The sequence below is a fragment of the Oncorhynchus masou genome, chromosome 17 (genome assembly GCF_036934945.1).
Source record: "Oncorhynchus masou masou isolate Uvic2021 chromosome 17, UVic_Omas_1.1, whole genome shotgun sequence".
Classification (NCBI taxonomy): Eukaryota; Metazoa; Chordata; class Actinopteri; order Salmoniformes; family Salmonidae; genus Oncorhynchus; species Oncorhynchus masou.
Window position 1 is genome coordinate 17,867,630 of NC_088228.1, and position 26,718 is coordinate 17,894,347.

At 44.2% G+C, this 26,718-nt stretch overlaps 1 protein-coding gene across 3 annotated transcripts in view; it reads left to right on the top strand.

Annotated features, from left to right (window-relative positions):
* Window positions 1-15,289, top strand: part of LOC135558633 (ephrin type-B receptor 1-like) — a 362,430-nt gene extending 347,141 nt beyond the window's left edge. For 2 of the 3 annotated variants that reach the window (XR_010458378.1, XR_010458379.1), the window contains exons 13-17: window positions 4,866-5,015; window positions 7,962-8,155; window positions 8,399-8,554; window positions 9,842-11,433; window positions 14,917-15,289. Coding sequence is in view for 1 of the 3 variants with exons in the window: in XM_064992582.1 (XP_064848654.1) it covers window positions 4,866-5,015; window positions 7,962-8,155; window positions 8,399-8,554; window positions 9,842-9,956 (615 nt within the window). In the remaining 2 variants the exon portion in view is untranslated. Of the gene's footprint in view, window positions 1-4,865; window positions 5,016-7,961; window positions 8,156-8,398; window positions 8,555-9,841; window positions 11,525-14,916 lie in introns of those variants that run through there. The other variant, XM_064992582.1, reaches the window with a different exon arrangement.
* The last annotated feature ends 11,429 nt before the right edge of the window (window positions 15,290-26,718 follow it).

The window sequence follows — 26,718 nt, forward strand, 5'->3', positions numbered from 1 at the left end:
GGTTGTGTTCAATTCTATTTTATTTGTTATGAGGGTTGTGTTCATTACAGCACGTAATGGAAAACTTTTAAAACGTTTTACAACAGACAACAAAAAACAAGCGTTATTTTATTGGACAAGCACAATAGTTACTTTTTCAGTCTGTTTTCTTCTGTTTAGTCCCTTATGAACATGACCCAAGGGCTCTTCTTTGCTTCTCTTGATTGTAGACAATTTGTATTTACATTGCTGTAGAAAATAATGAAAACTGTACCAGGAAGTGCTTGACAAACGCATCCATCCAGACTCCATTGTCAAAGTGGGGGAATATGGCTTCTTCTCCAACTGTTTTCATGTTTGATTTATACCTCGTCACGTGTGCCGGATCGGGCTGATATCTATGTCTGAGGTGGGCATTGATGCACACTGTGTGGGCCGAGCATGATTCAGGCATGCTATTCCACTGCACGGCACACTGAATGGGCAACCAGGTTTAATATGGGACAAAGATTTTGTCATAACGCCACAGTTCATAGACTGACAGTAGACAATATGGGATGTTTCTGGCCAGTCTGTCAGTTAGTAAGCTAGCGAGCTACCACAAATTAAGTCAGGTGTCAGATTCTTCTATAGTTTTTGTCTAATGGGTCCTCGAAAAGAGAAAAACCGAGAGAGTGACAGAGAGAGACATAAAGAGAGAGAGATAGAGAACGGAGAAAGACAGAGAGATAGAGAACAGAGAGAGAGAGTGAGAGATAAAAGAGAGAGAGAGAGAAAGGGTCACAGCATGCTAGTTCCTGAGAACAGAAAACACTGTGACACTGTTAAATGACACAAGAAGAGACACATCAGTTCGTTCTTCAACATCCCAGGTCCCAGATCTCTTATGTGATGAGTCTCAGTGTGCTGTAAGCTGTAATTGCCTATGTTCAACCTCCTCAGAGTCATCTCAAGGGGACAGAATCCAAGGTCGCAGTCTAATATTAAACCACTGGAAAAGCCTGACAAAGATGTGCAAATGCATGATAAAAACATAGGATCCACGCTGGGTTGAATTTGAGGGGCCCATAGTGGCTCCTGAGTCATTAGGGGTCACAGAGGAAGTTACTCAAGGGGAGAGGGCATTTCCAGAGGTGGTGTCATCAAGTTGACGATGTGAAGGTATATATTAACTGCAAAACTACACAGACACAGTTTATTAAAGGTCGGATTTCATACCACTTTGAGACCACCTGAGAAGTGTGTTAAAATAACTTTGTCCTATAGAGGAGCATAGACCTCATGTGACTCCTAAACTAGACTATTTAATTGAATTAAATAGCCATAGAATATGTGGGAACTTGGTGAAATGATGCCTGAAATAGTTCCAGGGAGTCAAATGTAAGTTCCTTTGAAGTTTGAAGTGGAACCTATTCTCCATTGCCCTGTAGACAGTGGAACGGTAGAAGGGCCTGCCTCTCCCAGACAGTCCCTGGGGTGCATTCTGCCTGCCTGCCTGCCTGCCTGCCTGCGTGCCTGCCTGCCTGCCTGCCTGCCTGCGTGCGTGCGTGTGTGAGTGCGTATATTTGGACTGCCAGCGATCATTGCTTTCGGGACATTAAACGTCAGTTGATGGAGCACTTTGCCCAGCCTAAGTAAATGTGCTCGGGACTACTTGAGTGTGCATTGTTTAGGAATGGATTACCGAGATGTTGGGAAATGGTACTGTGTCATGGGCATTACTGGGAGTTCACTCATGGTTATTCCACCATTTCTCCATTTGGGGACAGCTGCTGCTTTATCAACAACATGATGGCTCTGTTTGATGTTTCTTGGAGAGATGTGGTGGGTGAGGTTGCAGGCATCAGCAATGAAAAACAAAACACAGTGTTAAAGGCTTGAGGACTCTCATAGTGGGAGAAGATCGTTCAGGGGATTTCATCTACATTCACTACGACACCAAGGCAGGGCATTGCTCCACTTTCTCCTTCAGTCTATAGATTGCTAGTGACCTGCTCCATTGAATTGCTGGGTACATACTGCATCTCTCATAGTACACGTTAGCAATTGCAGGTGTCCCACGTGTAAAAGCTGAAGAACATACGCACATCCAGGGCCTTTTTGCAGGTTTTGGAGTTATAGGTGAACTCATGGAGAAGGAAGAGGAAAAGGCTGCACACTGCCACTCATGCTCACAGCACCGTTTTGATCAGGCATCCATTTCCTTTTTATTTTCTCATGTTTCCCAGGGCGCCCCTCAACACGCACCTGAACACGTGTTCCTTCCCTCAGACCTGTCTGTCACACACCGCCATGTCCCATGATCCTGCTTAACCCTGACAGCACTCTGTCCACTCTCTTCAGGTGTACCCCAGATGTGTCACTACACCTGTCACTTCATCTGTCACAACCGCTCATGACCAGTTACAACTAGTCACAGCTAGTCAGTACGACTTCCTTTGTGTCAGATCATCTTGTTGACATCAGCGTGGTGCCCCACTGCTGGTGTTGGAAGTTGATCTGGAGGGAACTGTTTGAAGTGAGAATCAGTTCCTCATGTCTCAGTATGGCCGCTCTGCAATAATCAAGTATAAAACTGTTGTTTTGTGGCCTAAAGTCACGTTGTGTATATATAATCTAGTTTCCAAAGACTTCGTGAGAGAGCAATGATGCTCTCATGTTGACATTAAGATGTGAATATTCTTCATGGGATGAGCAGCTAGCTGAAGAGATTGATGGAGCTGGAGGTTGATATGCGTTTCAGCTTAGAGCGGTTGTTTTACATGAAGGCATGTCTCTGTGTGTGCTCTCTAAGACTCCAGGCCACCACATAGAACGGCATGTTCCTTTCTCACTGGCTTGTACTGCCTGCCTTGTGAGTGAAATGGTATTGGCTGTCTCAGACACACGCATGCTCTCTCTCTCTCTCTCTCTCTCTTTTTCTGTCTCTCTTTCTGTCTCTCTTTCTGTCTCTCTCTCTCTCTCTCTCCTTCTCTCTCTCCTTCTCTCTCTCTCTCTCTCTCTCTTTCTCTCTCCCTCCCTGGGGTATTCATAGTATTTTCTCCTCCTAAGTTAATAAATAAAAATCCAATGCTGCTTTTTATTATATATTTGTCTTCTTCCTCTGTCTGTTTTCCTGCCCGGTCTGTTCTGTTCAGCAGCACTTTGTGTTATTAAAGTGTTGTTTTGGCAGGGCCGGAGCGCTAGCAACTAGCTCGCCCACAGAGGTAATTACTGACGATCTGCATAGCTGCCTCACGAACGCGGCAGCCGTGAAAATGTTATTAGCTTAGCCTGTCTGTGAGGAGCGGTGCAAGGCGACGTGGTGGTGGTGGTGGTGGGGGGGGGGGGGATAAGAAGGTCTTCCTAGCCATCGTGCTTCTGCATTGCTTGCTCTTCTGAGTTGTAGGTTACTGTGAAGCACTTTGTGACAGCTGCTTATCTATAAAGGGCTGTATAAATACATTTGATTGACATGTGATTGATATGGAGAGGCTCTAATACAAGGCATTGAGGTTAGAGGTCAGATAGAGGAACTTGGAAGGGACAGTGTATTTATATTTCTTACTGTTCTTTTCAACTGGTGTGTGTCCAAGTCGAAATAGTCTCTTTGAAGCTTGGGTCTAGCAAAGTTAGAGATTAGATGGAGGGAGCTGGGTTTCTTTTCATTGGTGCAGTTGATCTTGTATTCATGTGTTTTTCTATAGCCTTTTGACAGAACGGAGGTAAAAGATAGAGCCTTCTGGTGCCTGGAATCAGATGAGAGGCATTAGTTACTGGAAGAAGAACCCTGGGATCTGAGAAAAACGGTCATCAGAGCTTAGATAGATATCCATCAGTCTTCTTTTTCTCAACGAATTACAAAACCACACTTCCACTCACACATCCCCCTCCTGCCTCCCTGCTCTGCCTCCACTGAGGTCAGAGGTTAACATCATGTTCAGGGTTAGGAGCTCACAGAGGTCAAACGCTCTGAGCTGGGCCTTAACGAGCTCAGTCTGAGTCCTTTGGACCTCTAAACACACACGCACACACACACACACACACACACACACACACACACACACACACACACACACACACACACACACACACACACACACACACACACACACACACAGACACACACGCACTATCTTGCACATCCATGCACGCACACACACGCATGTACACACATACACACACAATACATCTCCTGGTCAAAGTCCCGGTGGGACTGAGGGAGAAAGCCAGGAGAGCAGGGTGGGCCTTGTCTCGCTCTCCCGTCTCTCCTTTCAAGCCCGGCTTATCTACACATGCACAGGTTGAACTAATTGGCATTATTAAGCTGGCCTGGCCGGATACAATGGAAACCGCCAAGGGGCCTACAAACAGGTGTGTGTGTAGAGGAAATCTTAAACAAGCCACCCGTCAATTTCAATCAGTACCCAGGTAGGCCAATTACAAACAGACACGCTCGACAGGCGCTCTCAAACCCCGACCAAAACCCTTTTATTCAAACTCATGGGCACTGGGAGAGATGTGCTGTGGTTCGATGTGTGAGGAGGAACAGACGTGCCCTGCTGCTGGATCGATAGGGGATGAAGGGAAGGAGGAGTGGAGGGATAGAGAGATTGTAGTTGTCTTTTGGTTCGAAGGGTTTTAATTGGACTAATCATGTCGTTCTCTCTCGCTCCCCTCTCTTGCTCTGCCCTCCCTCTCTCCCTCTTCTCTCACTCTCCCTCTCCACCCCCCCCCCTCTCTCTCTCTCTTTCTTGCTCCCCCCTCCCTCACCCCCCCTTTCTCTCCCCCTCCCTCACATTCTATTCCTCCCCTCCCCTCTCTCTCTCTCTCGCTCCCCCCTCCCTCACCCCCTCTCTCTCCCCCTCCCTTCCCCTCTATTCCTCCCCTCTCTCTCTCCCTCTCAGGGGGGTAAGATCCCGGTGAGGTGGACGGCTCCAGAGGCCATCGCCTACAGGAAGTTCACCTCAGCCAGTGACGTGTGGAGCTACGGCATCGTCATGTGGGAGGTGATGTCATTCGGAGAGAGACCCTACTGGGACATGTCTAATCAGGATGTGAGTATTTTTGTCATGTTGAACTTTTAAATGTTGTTCTAAGGTGTATAGAAATATTCATAGAATTCAAAATTCCAATCAATCAAATTAATTAATGAAGCCCTCTTTACATAAGCAGTAGTCACAAAAGTGATTTTACAGTAACCGGGCTAAGACCCCAAAGCAGAGGCAGTGAATGAGTATTCAGACAACCCTTCTATTTGTTTATGTTGTGTCATAAAATGGAACCTTCTCAGACATAACAACTCAGCTAGACAAGAGGATTCCCACTGGAAATGTCCTTGACAATGAGCAGATTCTCACAGAGGCAGAATATCACACATGCACATTACCCCCTCTGTCCTTCTTTTTGCTACATCCCCCGAATCTCACACAATGAGATCTATCACACATGCTCACACTCACAAACACCCCCAACACACACACACACACCAATGAGCTCCATATCCCCATCCGTCCAACGGGTCTCTCTGGAGCCTGGTTCACCAGGCCTGGCCAAGCCAGCAGATGTTCCCTCTCTGGGCCAGCAGCATGCCTGCAGCGACTGGTGGGACACACACAGGGAGGAGGCCTGGCATTGCTCACAGCATGGCCTGCTGTTCTCTTCAGGCAGAACACACACTCATCTGTGTACACTAATAACACACATGCCAACTCGCACACACAAAGCACACACAGGCACACAGGCTAATGCACACATGATCCACTGACCAACACAAATACACAAGTCTGTGTGCACATACACATGCCCACTTACACACCTATGATAAGTACACACACACACTCACATGCATGTAAATGCACTCACATACACTTATGCACCATTTGTCAAGATTCTGCTGAATTGCAGTGGTAGCATGGGCACCTATTGAGTGTCATTTCTGATGCTGATTCAATTTCACACGCTAGAATCTCTATCGGTGTTGACTTTTCCTGACTTTTCCCTGATTCAACCTTTAAGGGGTAACAATCCGTCATATGGTATACCATATGAACATGCTACGATTTCGAGAGGGACCGAGCGTTTGTCTTTCTATCGAAAACCCTTTTTGTCCTTGTATAAGGCCATGTGCAGCATAGCTACAGCACAGCACTACTTATCTACCATCAGGCCTTCATAGCCTTTGCAGTTTCTACGGAACAAGTGTCAAGTACCTGCATTTCACCACATTAATTATATGCACTCAGCCCATTCCCAAGACACTTTCCCACAGTGTCAGAGTATAGGTCCTCTCCATTCTTTTATGCAGACGTGTGATTCGCTAGTGTCAAGTAGGAAGGGCACCTCAGCCTGAGTGCTGTCTGTAGATTAATCGGTGAGAGAGAGGGGGAGAGAGAGAAGCAGACAGATAGAGGGAGAGAGAGAGATTGACGCTAAGTGAATTGCTCACTAACCACTCAATGAAACAGAGAAACTAGGGCCTGGTGTTACAGTGATTTAGCAAAGGGGTCTAGAGGAAGAGGGAAAGTAGAAGGGAAGCAGAAAGGCTTCTATATATCTCCGCTTTTCCTACAATTCTCTGATTTACTGCACATTATTGATCTCCTGTAATCATGAACTGGAGTCTAGTGACTTCCCTCGGATGTCTTCCTAATTGGCCTTCTCTACGGTACTGTCTGGCAATGGTCCACCTACCTTGTCACTCTGAGCAGCCATATTTAGACCCCTGTCTAGCATGAACTTCTGGATTCAAATATGTTTTATTACATATAAAACATATACAGGTATCAATGTAATGTATACAAATTACAACAGGAACATACCAAAAATGATAACAGGAATATTACATCAAGATATCATTGGATTTAAACATAGCATGAACCTCAAATGGCCACCTGTCACTGACTACCTTCTGCCTTCTCCACAATAGTCCTGTCTAACATGACCCTTACTGACTACCTTCTGCCTTCTCCACAATAGTCCTGTCTAACATGACCCTTACTGACTACCTTCTGCCTTCTCCACAATAGTCCTGTCTAACATGACCCTTACTGACTACCTTCTGCCTTCTCCACAATAGTCCTGTCTAACATGACCCTTACTGACTACCTTCTGCCTTCTCCACAATAGTCCTGTCTAACATGACCCTTACTGACTACCTTCTGCCTTCTCCACAATAGTCCTGTCTAACATGACCCTTACTGACTACCTTCTGCCTTCTCCACAATAGTCCTGTCTAACATGACCCTTACTGACTACCTTCTGCCTTCTCCACAATAGTCCTGTCTAACATGACCCTTACTGACTACCTTCTGCCTTCTCCACAATAGTCCTGTCTGACATGACCCTTACTGACTACCTTCTGCCTTCTCCACAATAGTCCTGTCTGACATGACCCTTACTGACTACCTTCTGCCTTCTCCACAATAGTCCTGTCTAACATGACCCTTACTGACTACCTTCTGCCTTCTCCACAATAGTCCTGTCTAACATGACCCTTACTGACTACCTTCTGCCTTCTCCACAATAGTCCTGTCTAACATGACCCTTACTGACTACCTTCTGCCTTCTCCACAATAGTCCTGTCTGACATGACCCTTACGGACTACCTTCTGCCTTCTCCACAATAGTCCTGTCTAACATGACCCTTACTGACTACCTTCTGCCTTCTCCACAATAGTCCTGTCTAACATGACCCTTACTGACTACCTTCTGCCTTCTCCACAATAGTCCTGTCTAACATGACCCTTACTGACTACCTTCTGCCTTCTCCACAATAGTCCTGTCTGACATGACCCTTACTGACTACCTTCTGCCTTCTCCACAATAGTCCTGTCTAACATGACCCTTACTGACTACCTTCTGCCTTCTCCACAATAGTCCTGTCTGACATGACCCTTACTGACTACCTTCTGCCTTCTCCACAATAGTCCTGTCTGACATGACCCTTACTGACTACCTTCTGCCTTCTCCACAATACCCTCTGCCCCCCTCTCTGTCCCCAGGTGATCAATGCCATAGAGCAGGACTACCGGCTACCCCCTCCCATGGACTGCCCCTCGGCCCTACACCAACTCATGCTGGACTGCTGGCAGAAGGACCGCAACGCCCGGCCACGCTTCACTGACATCGTCAACACCCTGGACAAGATGATCCGCAACCCAGCCAGTCTCAAACAAGTGGCCAGCATCCCTGCAGTGTGAGTACACACATAGAGAAATATATGTAGGCTACACCCCCCCCCCCCTTCACACACACACACATACTCAACCCAGGCACATTCAAACTTCCTTAAACATGAATGCCTATACCTCCACTCTGCACCATCAAAGCATCTCTCTCCTCTTTCTTTCTCTCCCTCTCTCTCCCCCCTCTCTCCCTTACTTACTCCTCCTCTCCCTTTCTCCTCCTCTCACTCTCTCCTCCTCTTCTCCTCTTTCAGGCCTTCCCAGCCCCTGTTGGACCGTTCTATCCCAGACTTCAACACCTTCAGTTCAGTGGGAGAGTGGCTGGGAGCCCTCAAGATGACTCAGTACAGAGACAACTTTCTCAACTCTGGCTTCACCTCCTTGCAACTGGTAGCACAGATGACCTCTGAGTGAGTCACACACACACACATGCAGAGATGGGCATTATTTCAGGTCACATGTATTTGAAATATGTATTTCAATTACTTCTGAGTATTTTGTAATTGGTATTACACTGGGCTAAACTATGCGCCGATGTATTTTGTAGCAAGATACTTTCGAGAGCCGTAATTTGTATTTTCAAAATACAAAATAATTTGACATACCATTTTTTGTTATCAGAAGTCTGATGGCACTATGGTGATAAGAGCGTCTGCTAAATGAACTAAGCATCCTAAGTATTGTTCACATGAGCTCCGCCCCGAAACAAGGCCAATAATAATACCCATTGTGCTTTGCAGTTCATTTTGGTATGTTCATTTTCACATCCAGAGTGACTTGCTCCATTTATGTAGATTAACAACAACATGTCACAGTCACAGCAAGTCACACGTTTCTGTAACCTTTACTGAGCATGTTGTTGCTGTTCGGGCTTTTTACAAATGGTTTTTCTATTTTATGACACAAAATACACATATTATAATTAAATACATGACAAAATACAGGTATATTGTAACAGGCTCACACACGCATGCACGCACGCACGCACACACACACACACACACACACACACACACACACACACACACACACACACACACACACACACACACACACACACACACACACACACACACACACACACACACACACACACACACACACACACACACAGAAACACACACACACACACAGAAACACACACATAAACACTCGTGAGCAAGCATTCATGTACACACACACATATCATCTAAAATCGATGATAATCCTGTCCAAATATTGTCCGTAAGAAACACCGCTTTCTGTGCATTTGATGTTTTGTAGCATCTTTCTGGCTTCATAATGTTGTTTCTGAAATGTAGAATCATGATTTTAATCATCAAAGAGAGCAAAGGCCAGATCACTGAGAGGCAGACACATTGGGCTTGTTGTTTTCTTCTTCACAGCCAGGCCAGTGGCTAACAGTCCTGACATTACTTGGGACTTTGGTTATCTGTGTAAATGTATTAGACACCAAATGAATGTATGTTTATGTACTTGCTTCTTCAGTGCACACAGTTGAGGCATTGCAGATACAGTACTTAATACACATTTTAGTATTGACATATGTCCTGTCTTGCTTTCTCTTCCTCTCTCTCTCTCTCTCTCTCCCCCCACCCCCTTCTGCTCTCCCTCTTCCCCCTCCCCACCCCCTTCTGCTCCCCCCTCTCCCTCTTCCACCCCACCCCCTTCCGCTCTCCCCCTCTCCCTCTTTCCAGAGACCTCCTCAGGATAGGTGTGACCCTGGCGGGCCACCAGAAGAAGATCCTGAGTAACGTTGCCTCCATGCAGGTCCAGATGAGCCAGTGCCAGTCGCCCACCACCATGGCATGACTGGAGGGGGCGCCGTGCCACGGGTCGGGCAGCATTCAGGCAGGCAGGGACTACACCCCTCACCGAATGACCCCCAACCCGTCGGGACGCGCCAGGGTCGAGACTATCATCCTCATCTAATGGAACATCATAATAGCAGTAGACCAGGGTCCAGACCAATACTAACTCAATATCACCTTCCACTAATCTGAGTTATAATGAGTTATGATCCAGAATTCAGTGGGTTCAGAGAATGTTTTTTCTAATCTTAATCTGTGAGTTCTACAGTCCTGGAGTCTGGAGTGGACAGATTATCATCCTAGTCTGAACTATCCCAGAGTTCCATGGGTTCAGATACTTTTGTCACATCTTAATCTGTGGCCATGGACTATACTATCATCCATGGATTATCATCAGTGTGTAATTTCACATCTGGAGCACATGGTATATAGAATATGATCGTATTGTACTGTAATGTAACCCCAGACCACCACAGGCTGACTGGATGATGGTAGACTGGAGACGAGGACCAAGTGGAAGCCATTTTGAAGAGGAAGTTCATGTCATCAGAAGGTCTCTGATATGTCATTTGAACCCAGGCCTTCTTCAAAGACTAGTGAGGATGCTTGGCCTGGCTAGGAGCAGCGGTATGAAATGCGCGTAGGAAGAAAGCAATTCAAATTCACCATACATTGTCATTATACACACATACTGAAAATGATACAGAGGCATACAGTGGTGTATGGTTGATTGGGTTTGACCATTTCTCAAATTGTATTTTTTCTTCCTTCAAAACTTTTGACATCTTGGAGATCTCCTCAAGGTCAAAGGTTGACCCGACGGGAAAGGAGAGCTTTTGAGACATTTGTTGATATCTTGTTTTTGTTTTTTTTTAACCATAAAAGCAGGGAACTCAGATCTCTCTTCCATTTTTTCACCTTAACACTACCTGTCGATGTCTGGGCTGATGGCCTTGCCAAAGGACGAGTGAAACGGCCTCGCCCAGATTCGGAGAATATATACACATATGTATATCTCTAACTAAATATGAATATATCTTCAGAATAAATCTTCATATTGAAGGTGATGTGTATGAATATGTATGTGCAAGACTCTCTCTGCTTGCATTTTTGGCAAAGATGACGTTTTTGTGCACTGAATTGTAATGGAGATGGACACATATAATGCTGAGGGGTCACAATCCTGAAATAACTTTGACCTGGAAATAAATGTACAAAGGACCATGTACAAATTACTGTTTCTGTAGATGTGTATAAAACCACTGTAGGGATAAAAAAAGGTGACCAAAACGTCCATTCTCTGGAGAGCCCATGTTAAATGTGAGTGTATCCATGCTGTGTCTTGCTGATGAGCACTTAATGTACAGATGATGTTGGTTCTTCTTCATTTCTTTGTTGTTTGTGTTGGAGTGATTGGAACCGTCCAGAATGGGAAGGAGAGTGGAGACTGTCTCGTCTCATCTGGCCAAATGTCTATGGTATGTATCTCCTATGCATCCTCATAGTAATTGCACTGGCAATGAATATCATACATCCTCACAAATGTGGAGTATTTGGAAACAGTAACGGTAACGGTAAATAAAGAATCGAAAAGATGATCATGGAGTTGCGGGGGTCAAGTTCAGGATTTCATTACAACTACATATCATTGCCATTTAAAACATGGCCTTCATTTTCCTCGACATTCTCTAGGCATTCTGGCTGCAGAATGGCGTCATTTTCTTCATATTCTGGCATTTTATGAATAGCTGATAAGCGAATCAAGACACCTCAGATTGGAGAGTTTTCCGTGTGTGTGTGTGTGTGTGTACGAACATCTGGGCCTGGCTTTGCCAACAGATGCCTGATGCCATCCTGATGAACACACAGACTTAAACAGCTTACAGAGGCGCACACACACACACACACACACTACAGTCAGTCCCCCATGGCCAGCTAGAGCTGAGCCACTGACTTATCTCTCCAGACCACTACAGTGTCACCATATGGATAGCCTCAGTGTTAGGAGAAGAGGATGTAGCGCCTCCAAGGAGTTCTGCTCATACATTAGTCCACCACACACCTGTTACCTTAAGTGGCTTGCTTTATAGCTATTAATATAGTACACTGAAATCTAAGTTCATTGGATGTCAGAAGGTGAATTCACCAATTTGTAAGTCGCTCTGGATAAGAGCGTCTGCTAAATGACTTAAATGTAAATGTAAATTGTAAGTATAGGTAAGTTACATTCCACATCCTTTGTCCACTATTCATTTATGTGTCCATAATGGGGTGAAAACTTCCACTTAAGTCAAATGTTCACTGGTTGTTAGGATTTGCACCAATGTCTATATGTGGAGCACACTATTGTAATTGGTGGGAGAGGTCTATTCTTAAGATGGAGACGACTGATGACATGAATGCTTTCTGGTTGGCGTTTGAGAGAGAGTATTCTTTTGAGTATGTTTTAGATGGTGGTCTAGGAGGTGAAGCTGACGTGAGGGGGTCTGTCGGGTACATAGGGGTGATTGTACTACTAAGCCCAGCTCTTGTCTATGCTAGCAGGCTGTGATTGGTGTAGTGTAGTCTCAAAGATGGTCTTAAACGAATCACACTGGGTCTCAACTATGTCTGACATCAAGGTGTAGGAACCTGCTGGTTCATGGTAGGTTGAACTGCTCTGATGAATGTGACTCGGACAAAGTGAAAACTTGTTTTATTACCAGTCAAATAAAGGAGCCAAATGAAGACGCTGATCCACAGGAACATCCACTTCATTAAAGCAGGAATTCAATGGGAAAGTAACTACTCACCACTGTTAAAGATACAGCTGTAATCAGTAGCAGTGAATTATGACTTATGAATCACATATAGCCATAGGAATCACAGTGCATTTGTCTGAGAACCCTGTTGATTTCAGTGACAGCAGAGGGGAAAGGCAGTTGATTATCTACAGATTAGGCCCAAGTATAAAGTTGTAACACAAAACACCTTAACATCATTGTATCGATCCATTGTAACAGCATCCTTAGGTGTCGTGTAATGACAAACTACTGCTTCCCCAAACACAGATATCCTAGCCTGCTGTTACCACTAACCAGCCACGGACAGCGTTGGGCTATTATTTTAAGAGGAGTGTGGATCCATGACTAAGACTGAGGTACCTACCGTGTCATCTGAAATTAGAAATCGATGGCTGCCCATTAGCAGGTTATTAAGTATCCTCAACCCCTTTACCCTTTCCTTCTCCCCTCTGTCTCATCTCTCCACCCCTCACTTGATCCTCGTCTTGGCCATGCTCCAGCTCATTTATCCGGGGTGTAACGAACCTGTCTCGGGCCCAGGTCTGGGTGTGGGTTTAGGTCTGGGCATCGCCAGGCCTGGCTGCCTTGAGCTAGGACTGAGAAATGACCTCTATCTGGATCACTGCTCCAGTGCACAAGGCAGACATGGGACCAGGCCACCTGCTGGGGCCGCAGGGAAAGAGACGGATGGAGCTGGGTCCAGGGTATACACGTACACACACGCACACAGACTGATACAGGCATAGATGCACACACATAAACACATACACACACACTATTGGCTCCCTCACAGCTTCTCCACCACAGCTCTTGATGAAGGGAGAGTGGGTCAGAACCTGACAGTGAGTGTCTCCGAGGGAAAACGAGAGAAAAGAGGAAGTTGGCAGACTATAAAACAGTAGCACTATTCTTTAAAGCAAGGTATATTGGATATCTAATATATCCTGTATATATACACATATATATATACATAAATATATATGCACATATACATATATACATATACATATATACATATACATATACATATATACATATACATATATACATATACATATATACATATACATATACATATATACATACATACATATACACATATACATATACATACATATATACATATACATATACATACATATATACATATATATATATATATATATATATATATATATTTGTTGTAGTGCAGCCTATAATATAGACCTAAGACCACCTGAGTTGTTTCAATAAACCCTGTGTGACAATCTGACGTTAAGCCCGTCAGGTTGACACTGAGCAGTTCAAATGACTTTCAACCTCATTCACACAAGCCCGGAGTACGCTACACATAACCATTCATTCTTCTGATTAATGATGGATATTTACTCAATGCAAGGATCTCATTTCAATCAATTAGCTACGCTTCCAATCAACCACGTCTCAAGTATTTGCCATGCAACATGTCTGTGTGAATGAGATGACAGTGCAGTCTGTAATTCCCATTTTTCTCATTTTTCCATTTGCTAATGTTTGTCTTAGTAAAATGCTGACTCTAATAGCATTCCACTTCAATATTGTGACATGAAAAAGCAATCAGTGCTCTCTCCATAAAAGCCATTTCAGAATTTGCCATTGTCCCATCTACTCCTCTTACAAAATATGTGCCTGATTTACTTCATATATATATTCATAAATGTAAAAGGACTGTTGTGTGGATTACTTAAGTAATATGGCCTAGGGGGTGTGGTATATGGTCAATATGCCACAGCTAAGGGCTGTTCTTAAGCACAACACAACGCGGAGTGTCTGGATATTGGCAATATACCACACCCCCTGGGCCGTATTGCCCGAGATGCCTTATTGCTATTATAAACTGGTTACCAACTTAATTAGAGCAGTAAAATAAATGTTGTGTCATACACAAGGTATACGGTTTGATATACCATGGCTTTCAACCAATCAGCATTCAGGGCTCGAACCACCCAGTTTATACTTTGGTATAAGATTTTACAATGCCACCTGTTTTGATTTGTCCGGTCTCTGTCTGAAAAGTGGGCCTGAGTGTGTCCATTCTTTCTGATGATTGCTGTTGCAGACATGTCGAGGCTAATTCATGTTTTGGAAAGTGTTGAATGGTTTAATTTAAAGATTAACACAACCATCTAATTCCTCTATTCCTGTGTTCTTGTATTTCAGAGGATGGACACACACACACACACACACACACACACACACACACACACACACACACACACACACACACACACACACACACACACACACACACACACACACACACACACACACACACACACACACACACACACACACAGCATTGCTCAGGACAGCCAATAAGGATGAGGACAGCACGACAGGGAAGATGACCTCACTTTACTGCACACACAGGACGAAGGAACCACATGTGTTTGTGTGTGTTTGATTTCCTTTGTGTCTCTCTCTGTATAGCTACCACTTGTATATTGTGACGAGTATGTGTCCGAGTTTGTAAACTGTAACTTTCTGAGAACTATTGTACTAAAAATGCACTCAATAAACACCTTGGAAAACAAGTAAATTACCGGTAGTCCCAGACTCTGTGAACAATTATGATTATTATTTTTTTTACACTTCTTTTGTGAGAACAGAGCAAAATAGTTCAAAGTTATTATTCAATAACGCAACAGAGCCATGCTGTCACTGAAATGCAGGAGGCTGAGAAGCTGAAGGATAATGCTTTTGTGAATAATGCTTTTCGATTATATTGGGGGCGAAATAAGCAGCTCGTCACTCCTGTCACTCGCCCACACACACACACCTGTCATCACTGCACCACTGTAAAAAGCCCTCAAGTCGCTAATAAACGAGACATCGCTCCAAATCCACAGAAACTTCCTAAGAAATCAACACTGAGCGTTGCCAAGACAAATGACAATATTGAGACAAACTAGCTGAAATGAGCCTCTCCCGCTCCCCCTACTCACGCTCACAATGTAGTGTGTGTTGGCAGACTGAAGCCTGTAGGGCTCCTACACAGGAGAATGTGCTGATTAATGAAGTGACTCATAAGGCATGGGGACAACACTCACTGCACTGCTCCTTCATATTAGTTGGTAATTGATTGATAACATCCTGTTCGTTATTAGTAGAGAGAGAAGTGCGATGATTTTGCCAGGGAAGGGAGAAATATATTGAAAGGGGGAGTAAAAGCGACCTGTTACATGACGAGGCATTGAATCAATCATTTATTTCCAAAGTGTATGGGCAATGGATTTTGTTCTATACAACTTGAAGAGGGTTGTGCCAGCTAACACAACATACAAGCCACTTTCTACTTTGGTTCTAAACTATCACAACAGTGAACCTGAAGACATTTAGGCATGGATTCAATCTGATCACACGTTGTCCACAATGCACGTTTTAAAGGCAATGTTCCCACTTTCACGGAGACCACATTCACAGTAAATTCTGCAGAAAAGTAGAGACTCAGAGCTATACAATGGTACATCATACACTGCAGTTGAGGAACAATGGGAAATTAATTCTGCTTTGAAAGTTAAATAATTTAAACCCCACTTTCGAGAAAATTACCTTTGAATGTTTTGGTACACCTACTGGAGAGCTCTTCTTTGTCTACACCTATTCAGCATCATTCATACCCTCTTGAGCCTTAGTTAGCCACAACCATCTCTTAACGATTCACATGTGACGCCATGTGCTAAACAGAGTGAGAAGTGTACTAAACAACCACAAACGTAAATACTAAATGTGGTGAAAGTAGTAGCCTACAATAAGGAAAAACTCCAGGTAAAAATAAACTGTATCTAGTCCTTGGCCTTTATCCTAATCTGACTTTGTTGCAGGTCATGTTGTTCTTCACATTACCGTCTCTGGTAAAAACACTTAATCAAATAAAATCTATGTTTATTTGTCACATGCAAAGGATACAGAAGGTGTTACTTGCATATTTGCATAGTAGGAATATGGACCTCCCAAGTCTAAAGCACTAAGGTTCGATCCCGGGCTGTATCACAAACGGCCGTGATCGGGAGTCCCATAGGGTGGCGCACAATTGGCCCAGCGTCGTCCGGGTTATGGGAGGTTTTGGACATGGGGGGCTTTACAAGTAAGCCGTCATTGTAAATAAGAATTTGTTCTTAACTGATTGCCTAGTAAAATAAAGGTTAAATAAAAAATATATAAAAATCCGAAAGAGTCCAGACACTATTAGATTATGCTTTACATGGCAGACCAATCCAAACTATTAGATGATGCTTACCTAGACACACTTGGGACCCTGGGACCAAACACCTCCCTCTGCAACTGGATCCTGGACTTCCTGATGGGTTGCCCCCAGGTGGTAAGGGTAGGTAACAACACATCCACCATGCTGATCTTCAAAACGGGGGTCCCTGATCACCAACAAAGACAAGACAGCATAAAAGGAGGAGGTCAGAGACCTGGCCGTGTGGTGCCAGGAAAACAACCTCTCCCTTAACGTGATCAATACAAAGGAGATGTTTATGGACTACAGGAAAAGGAGGAACGAGCACGCCCCCATTCTCATCGATGGGGCTGGAGTGGAGCAGGTTGAGAGCTTCAAGTTCCTTGGTGTCCACATCACCAACAAACTAACATGGTCCAAGCACAACAGAACCTATTCCCCCTCAGGAGACTGAAAAGATTTGGCATGGGTCCTCAGATCCTCAAAAGGTTCTACAGCTGCACCACACCATCGAGAGCATCCCAACTCATATTACTACCATTACAAACTAATTGTCATAGCTAGGTTAATTGTTAGCTAGCTAGCTAAAATTAGGCTTTAACCTCTTGAATCTATAGAGGCGCTATTTCATTATTGGATAAAAAAAACGTGCCCGTTTTAAGCGCAATATTTTGTCACAAAAAGATGCTCGACTATGGAAAGAAAACACTCTGACGTTTCCAAAACTGCAAAGATATTATCTGTGAGTGCCCCAGAACTGATGCTACAGGCAAAACCAAGATGAAACTTCAAACAGGAAATGAGCAGGATTTTTGAGGCTCTGTTTTTCATTGTCTCCTTATATGGCTGTGAATGCGCAAGGAATGAGCCTGCCCGATCTATGTTTCCCCAAGGTGTCTGCAGCATTGTGACGTATTTGTAGGCATATCATTGGAAGATTGACCATAAGAGACCACATCTACCAGGTGTCCGCCTGGTGTCCTGCGCCGAAATTGGTGCGCAAACCTCAGCTGCATGTATTTTTCCATGGGATTCAGAGAAGAATGCAGGCTTCCACGAACGATATATCAATGAAGAGATATGTGAAAAACACCTTGAGGATTGATTCTAAACAGCGTTTGCTGTGTTTCAGTCGATATTATGGAGTTAATTTGGAAAAAAGTTTGCCGTTTTGATGACTGCATTTTCGTTTTTTTCTGGTACCCAAACGTGATGTACAAAACGGAGCGATTTCTCCTACACAAAGAATCTTTCAGGAAAAACTGAACATTTGCTATGTAACTGAGAGTCTCCTCATTGAAAACATCCAAAGTTCTTCAAAGGTAAATGATTTTATTTGAATCCTTTTCTGGTTTTTGTGCAAATGTTGCCCGCTAAATGCTATGCTAAATGCTACGCTAGCTATCAATACTCTTACACAAATGCTTGTTTTGCTATGGTTGAAAAGCATATTTTGAAAATCTGAGATGATGTTAAGAAAAGGCTAAGCTTGAGAGATGGCATATTTATTTAATTTCATTTGCGATTTTCATAAATAGTTAACGTTACGTTATGCTAATGAGCTTGAGACTATAAATAGGATCCCGGATGCGGGATTGCTCGACGCAAGAAGTTAACTAGCAATGCAAATAGTTTTCTGATTCTAATAGTATTACTACACAGATCATACACGCAATGTTACCTAGTGAGCCAGCAAGCTAACATTCGCTAGCTAGCAAATAGTACGCTTCAACTTGCAGTGAAAACAACTTTGTGACAAAAATATAAGCTTATAATATCTGAACATTTTGCTAGATTCTTACCCGTATACATGGATGAACACATCACTGCAGACTGGAACCATTTAACTCCATTTTGTTTGTAGCTGCATCTCGTTTAGCCAGTGTTGTGTTAAGTCACTCAGGTTCACACTGACCGTGGCGTGTGCAGATAGCAGTCCATCAAAGTTCACATGTTCCAGAAGACATTTCTGCAAAAAAACTTTTTGAAATATATATAAACATTCAAATTCTCTCCTGTGAAGTAATGACGTGTGACACAACGCTTCCAGAAACGGATCACATATGTCAGCTATATTGGAAATGACCTTTAAATGGCGCATTGTCTGAATTCTTGATCAGATTGAATCCCAGGCGGTTAAAGTCTTAAGCACTACAATAGACTTTTAAGGCTGGTTTCCGGGACACTGATTGCACATAGTCTTGGGCAAAAACAAATATTTCAATTCTCAGTTTGGTGTGCTTTTTATTCAAAGACAAGACTTGATCTGTGTCCGGGAAACTGTCCTATATTATTCAGAAGAGTATGATGTCACCACAGAGTCATTATTACGTTCCCCAGTTTGTGTTGTAGTTTGTGTATTTGCATGTGTTTATTTCAGGAAATGGCTTTTCATGAAATCCGTGAATGTTTTTACTGTCACCAAAAGGGTCACGTGATTGCGGACTGCCCAGTTTTGAAAAATAAACCGCAACAGTCCCAGTCACCGTCCCCAAAAATGAAAAGTTTGGGTTTAGTCAAGTCTTTGGCTCGTCCCTTGGATCGAGTTATTGATTCAGCATTTGAGAAACCGGATCCTGTCTATGCTCCGTTTATCTCTGCCGGTTGTGTTTCCTTAACAGGAGAACAAGCTGATCAAAAGCCTATCCAAATCCTACGAGACACCGGGGCGGCGCAGTCAGTAATCGTTACTGATGCTTTACCCTGGTCTCCTGAAACGTATTGTGGCTCGCATGTCATATTACAGGGGATAGAGAGACAAACCATACCTGTACCATTACACTGGGTCCACTTAGTGTCAGACTTGGTATCAGGACGTTTCCGTGTTGGTGGAGTGTCTACACTACCAGTATCAGGAGTCAAATTGCTACTAGGGAATGATATTGCTGGTGGTAATGTCACTCCTGTGTTAGAGGTAGTGGACAACCCAGAAATCAGAACTACAGATGAGAAATTGGTTCAAGCATTTCCACATGTGTTTCCTGCTTGTGTGTTAACGAGGGCACAATCTCGCAAGCTAGGAGATGTGGTGGATTTGGCTAGTTCCATTTTTGAGAACGTTGAGGTAGAAGACAATGCACCGAGTATGCCTTCTGCAATGCCGACAGTTTTTACCCCCGTAAAAACTAAGGCAGGGGAAAACGAAATTGTGCCCCAATTACATGACATTCTTTTGTCTGTCACCCCCGAGAAGGTGATTGAATGTCAAAAAGAAGACACCAGTCTTCGCAAGTGTTTTGCTTCAGTAATTTCCATTGAGGAAGCTAAAACTAGAGAGACCGCCTACTTTATGGAAGCAGGGGTTTTAATGCGGAAATGGGCTTCTCATGACACCATTAATGACTGGAGTGAAGTGTGTCAAGTGGTTGTTCCTACACCGTTCCGACAGCAGGTGCTGTCACTCGCCCATGACCAGGCGTGGTCTGGACATTTGGGGATCACAAAGACTTATAACCGGGTCCTTCGTCATTTCTTCTGGCCAGGTTTGAAGTCTGACGTTGTCCAATTTTGTAAAACATGTCACATATGTCAACTCACTGGGGAAGTAAATCAAACAGTTCCTCGATTCCTGTGGTGGGGGAACCGTTTGAAAGAGTGATAATTGATTGTGTAGGTCCATTGCCGAAAACCAGGTCAGGTAACCAGTTCCTACTAACAATAATGTGCGGTGCTACTCGATACCCAGAGGCTATTCCTCTCCGTACTATAACAGCTAAGACTGTGGTGAAGGCACTAGTGAAGTTCTTCTCTACGTTTGGACTCCCTAAAATAATCCAAACTGATCAGGGATCCAACTTCATGTCTAAACTGTTTTCAAATGTGTTAAAGACATTGTGTATTTCCCATCAGGTCTCCAGTCCGTATCATCCAGAGAGTCAAGGGGCTCTAGAACGCTGGCATCAGACACTGAAGGCAATGCTACGCAAGTATTGTATGTATACCAGTACTGATTGGGATGCGGGGGTGCCCTTTGTCCTATTTGCTATAAGGGAAACGATACAAGAGTCCTTAGGGTTCAGCCCTGCTGACCTTGTGTTTGGACACACCCCACGGGGTCCGCTGAAAGTTTTGAAGGAGCATATCTTATCTCCTACACCCAGTAGCGCCCCTAAAAATGCGTTGGATTATGTCAGTAAGATGCGGGAGAGACTGCACGCCGCATGTGCGTTAGCCCAAAAGTCTCTCTCCTCGTCTCAAAAACGCATGAAGTTGCATTATGACAAAAAGGCTGTTGGCCGTTCATTTGCACCAGGGGATCAAGTTTTAGTTTTGTTGCCAATCCCTGGCTCATCTCTGTCAGCACGTTTTTCTGGACCATATCTGGTGGAAAAGAAACTCAATGACACTGATTATGTGATAAAGACACCAGATTGAAGGCGTTCTTCCCGTGTGTGTCATGTTAACATGCTGAAAACATATTATGTGCGTGATTCTCCCGACAGCTCCTCAAGTAAGCCGGTCCAGCCCGCCGTCTCCAGTGTTGCTGCGGTGGTGCTAAAGCCTGGCTGGGACCTAGATGAGGATAAGGAGGACGGGTTGGAGTTACGCCATACATTACAGCAAGGTGAACGCCTATGTAATTCAGAGATGCTGAAGAAGTTACCCTCTCAAATGGAACATTTGGATAAAGATCAAACTAAGGATCTTATCCTGTTGATAAACAGTTTTCTCAGTGTGTTTCAGGACATTCCAAGTCGCACATCCATCTTGGAACATGACATGGATGTGGGGAACGCTGTTCCTATACGTCAGCATCCGTACCGGGTTAATGCTAAGAAAAGGGAGGTAACGAAAAGTGAGGTAGCTTATTTATTACAGAATGACATGGCAAAACCCAGTAACAGCTCCTGGAGTTCCCCATGTATTCTTGTTCCTAAGCCTGATGGTACGTCCCGCTTATGTACGGACTATCGTCGCGTAAATGCAGTTACAAAGTCTGATTCTTTTCCTCTACCTCGGTTAGATGACTGCATTGATAGAATTGGCTCTGCTGCTTACGTTAGTAAGTTAGATTTGTTAAAAGGTTATTGGCATGTGCCTCTGACCTCTCGAGCTTCTGACATATCGGCTTTTGTTACGCCAGATAACTTTGTACAATACACTGTGCTGCCTTTTGGCATGTGTAATGCACCTGCTACTTTTCAGCGGCTAGTTAACATTGTGTTTGCAGATGTGCCAAATTGTACTGCTTACCTTGACGTTGTGGTGATTCATTCGTCTACTTGGTCTGATCATCTCTCCACTTTGAAAAGTGTGTTTCAGCGGTTGGAGAATGCTTCTTTAACCCTCAATTTGGCCAAGTGTGAGTTTGGGAAGGCTACAGTGACTTACTTAGGGAAACAAGTGGGACGAGGTCAAGTGCGCCCAGTAACTGGCAAAGTGGAAGCAATTGTTGCTTTTCCTGCTCCCACGACTTGCCGCCAGTTGCGCAGATTCCTAGGTATGGTAGGGTACTATCGTACATTCTGTAAGAATTTCTCAACGGTAGTAGCTCCCCTTTCATCTCTGCTTAGTCCCAAGGTACCATTCAAGTGGTCCAAGGACTGTAACTATGCTTTTGAGTCCGCTAAAGCGCTACTTTGTAGTGCTCCAGTGCTTGCCGCCCCCAACTTTGACAAACCTTTTAAGTTGGAGGTAGATGCTAGTATAGTGGGGGTGGGTGCGGTTCTCTTACAGGAAGATGAAGATGGAGTGGATCGGCCCGTCAGTTTCTTCTCCCGTAAGTTCAACTCGTGTCAGTCAAGGTACTCTACAATTGAACAAGAGACGCTGGCTTTATTGCTTGCCTTACAGTTCTTTGAGGTATATGTGGGCTTCAGTGCCTTGCCTGTAATGGTCTTCACGGACCATAATCCATTGGTGTTCTTGAAACAAATGTACAACCAGAACCGCCACCTTATGCGGTGGGCTCTGATTGTACAAGGATATAATGTACAGATCGCTTATGTGAAGGGCTTGGCAAATGTGGTTGCTGACGCTCTATCACGGGTTTACTAACTGGGGATGTGTTGGCTTTTGTTATTGCAAAAACTAGGTTAGCAATTTTTGTGGTGGGCGTGTTACGTTCCCCAGTTTGTGTTGTAGTTTGTGTATTTTCATGTGTTTATTTCAGAAAATGGCTTCCTGAAATCCCTCAAGCAGCTGATTGGTCGACTCCATGGCTAATTGGAGAGCTGACCCCGCCCCCTCGTCAAGATGCAGCTGTCTCCAGTTACACATTCATTCTGAAGCTATATAAAAGCCAGTGTTCTGTTCAGGAGGTTCATTGCTGGGAGGTCATTGCAGAGAGATTGAATGTGATAGAGAATCATTGCTGAGAGAGGAGGCTGATGGCTGTGGATAATTTACTATGTTAGTTGTTGGTTGCAGTTGGTATGTTCAGTGAGTTTGTTCAGTGAGTCAGATAGAGCTTATTTGATGTCCTTTGTTTCTTAGTTTGTTTGAGAAATTATTTGTTCTCCTGTTTCATTTGTTCCCAGGGGGGAAGGCACCTAGGGAGTGCTTAGGCAAGAGGCCCGCGGGCATACATATACCCGTAGCATATTCACTGTCTAGGCACAATAGGCAAGACCTGGGCGGACCACCCCCTGTATTTTGTATTTTGGTTAGGGCACCAGGTGGTGCTAAATTAGGTAAGTATTGGTTAGGCAGGTAAGATAGGAGAGGGGGGGGGGGCTTTGAGATTTACTTTCTTTGCTTTGGTTCCGTCCAGCCCCTTTTCCCCATATTACCGTGTTAAGGAATAAAGTCCTTGTAAACGGTACCACATTCTGTCTGTTGTCATCCTTACTCGCACCAACAGTCCATACCTTTTTCACTTCATAGAGAGTTGAGTTGTAGCAGGGTGTTGCATTCCCTCTTCATAGAGGCGTGCGTAACAGTCATCCAAAGCCACCTCCCACTCCTCTCCCAAGGCTGTGATTGGGTAAGAATCAGAAGAGGTAAGAATTGCTTCGCTTCATCATAGTGCACGATATAACCCATCCTGTAACATACTGTAACACACTCCATCTCTCACAGAAAATACTTTAATTGCCAGGTCGTATGGGCCACTTTATTGCACTTGTAGAGCTCAACTAAGTCAATTAAAGAAGTGTAATGGCTATTTCTATGGGTAATGCTCTGTGAGGAATGGCATTTCTGAAACCTTTGTTTTAATTGATACTGTTTGTTACTTTAATTGTAGTGATTAAAGTGAGAGAGACGTGGAGGCATATGCACCCGACACAAGGAGGAATACATTACATTAGACGTGCATTGGTAGAGTGTGTGTGTGTGTTTGCGTATGCTTGTGCTTGTGTGTGTTTTGTCTTTGAGAAATGTATTTGATCTGTGCCAGGGAGTTTATCTTCAAGTGAAGAAGGCAATGCTCTATTTGGTATTAAAGTCACTGGGAGGAAGTTTAAAAAGTGACTTCTCAGCAGAGAATCTTTGCCTTAATCAATATTCCCTGAGCAATCAACTGCAAAATAAAGGATTGTTGCCCAGCGGTAGCACGGCACTCCTGTAGAGAGGAGAGAGAGAGAGGAAGAAAGAAAAGGAGAAAAAGGGTGAGGGAGATAAAGAAGAGCTATTCCAATGTGTAGATCAGAGTAAAGAAACAGAACAACAAGGAGAGAGAGAAAGAAGAGAGAGAGAGTGAGAGAGAAAGAAGAGAGAGAGTGGGGGAGAGAGAGAAAAAAGAGAAAGGGGGAGAGAGAGAAAGAAGAGAGTGAGAGAGAAAGAAGCGAGAGAGGGGGAGAGAGAAAGAAGAGAGAGCGAGGGAGAAAAAAGAGAGAGAGTGAGAGAGAAAGAAGCGAGAGAGGGGGAGAGAGAGAAAGAAGAGAGAGCGAGGGAGAAAGAAGAGAGAGGGGGAGAGAGAGAAAGAAGAGAGAGAGAGCGAGAGAGAAAGAGAGAGAGAGAGAGTGAGAGAGAAAGAAAAAGAGAGAGTGAGAGAGAAAGAAGCAAGAGAGGGGGGGAGAGAGAGATATAGATGAAAATGCAAAGATGGGAGAGGCAGATAGAAAGAGAGAATACATATACTTTATGACAAAGCCACAACTTTTTTTTACATCACACGTTATGACCAAGGTATCAGCGTAACCATAGAGAACGGTGTGTTGTCCTCGGTGATCATCCAGGGCCTAAGTGTAATCTTTCCAAGCCATGCTGGGCGGCTACTGGGTCTCCCTAAGCTCCCCTCTCTCTCTTTCTATTACGGTTGTAGGATGTGAATATGCTTTGCTGAATGATCTCTATCCTCCATACTTCCTGACACTGGTTCAAAGATTACTTCTTAAGGCGTCATTGGCCAGAGCTCATGTATATTTTTATTTATTTGACCTTTATTTAACTAGGTAAGTCAGTTATGAACAAATTCTTATTTTCAAAGACGGCCTAGGAACAGTGGGTTAACTGCCTTGTTCAGGGGCAGAATGACAGATTATTGCCTTGTCAGCTCAGGGATTCGATCTTGCAACCTTTCAGTTACAAGTCCGATGCTCTAACCACTAGGCTACCTGCCGCCCCTATATAAGCATGTGCCATTGTGTTTTGTGTGTGTGTGTTTGTGTGTGTGCCTGTGCATCCTTGTGTGTCCGTGTGTCTGTTTCTCCCTTCCCTACCTATCTGCGTGTGTCTGTTTCTCCCTTCCCTACCTATCTGCGTGTGTCTGTTTCTCCCTTCCCTACCTATCTGTGTGTGTCTGTTTCTCCCTTCCCTACCTATCTGCGTGTGTCTGTTTCTCCCTTCCCTACCTATCTGCGTGTGTCTGTTTCTCCCTTCCCTACCTATCTGCGTGTCTGTTTCTCCCTTCCCTACCTATCTGTGTGTGTCTGTTTCTCCCTTCCCTACCTATCTGTGTGCCTGTTTCTCCCTTCCCTACCTATCTGTGTGCCTGTTTCTCCCTTCCCTACCTATCTGCGTGTGTCTGTTTCTCCCTTCCCTACCTATCTGCGTGTCTGTTTCTCCCTTCCCTACCTATCTGTGTGTGTCTGTTTCTCCCTTCCCTACCTATCTGTGTGCCTGTTTCTCCCTTCCCTACCTATCTGCGTGTCTGTTTCTCCCTTCCCTACCTATCTGTGTGTGCCTGTTTCTCCCTTCCCTACCTATCTGCGTGTCTGTTTCTCCCTTCCCTACCTATCTGTGTGTGTCTGTTTCTCCCTTCCCTACCTATCTGTGTGTGTCTGTTTCTCCCTTCCCTACCTATCTGTGTGTGTCTGTTTCTCCCTTCCCTACCTATCTGCGTGTCTGTTTCTCCCTTCCCTACCTATCTGCGTGTGTCTGTTTCTCCCTTCCCTACCTATCTGCGTGTGTGGTCCTTCTGAAGCCAACCCAGTCAACCCAGTATACTTCTTAAACTCAGCAGAGATATAATGGCCTCAGAAGCAACTACTGAGATCCGGCAGATGACTGTACAGTGTAATTTGTTCTCTTATATAACAGCGGTGGGGAACATTCAGAGGTTACTTCCCAAATTACACCCTATTCCCTATATAGTGCACTGCACTACATGGGCCCTGGTCAAAATAAGTATATAGAATAGGTTTCCATTTGGGATGCAGTCAGAGTGCTCTTACTCATGATGTCTTTGGATGCTGTGTGGTCTGGCTGAGGTATTGACCCTCAGCCGATTTGTTGTTTGTTTGCTTACTGCCTACAAATTAAAGACACATTTCACATTTTCCTCACTTTCTTTCTCGTTTCAAAGGATTTACCATAGATGAATAACATTGGAGGTAGAATGTGGTCCTCATTTTGTCTTTGTATTTTGTATGATCAGAGATAGATGATTTTTG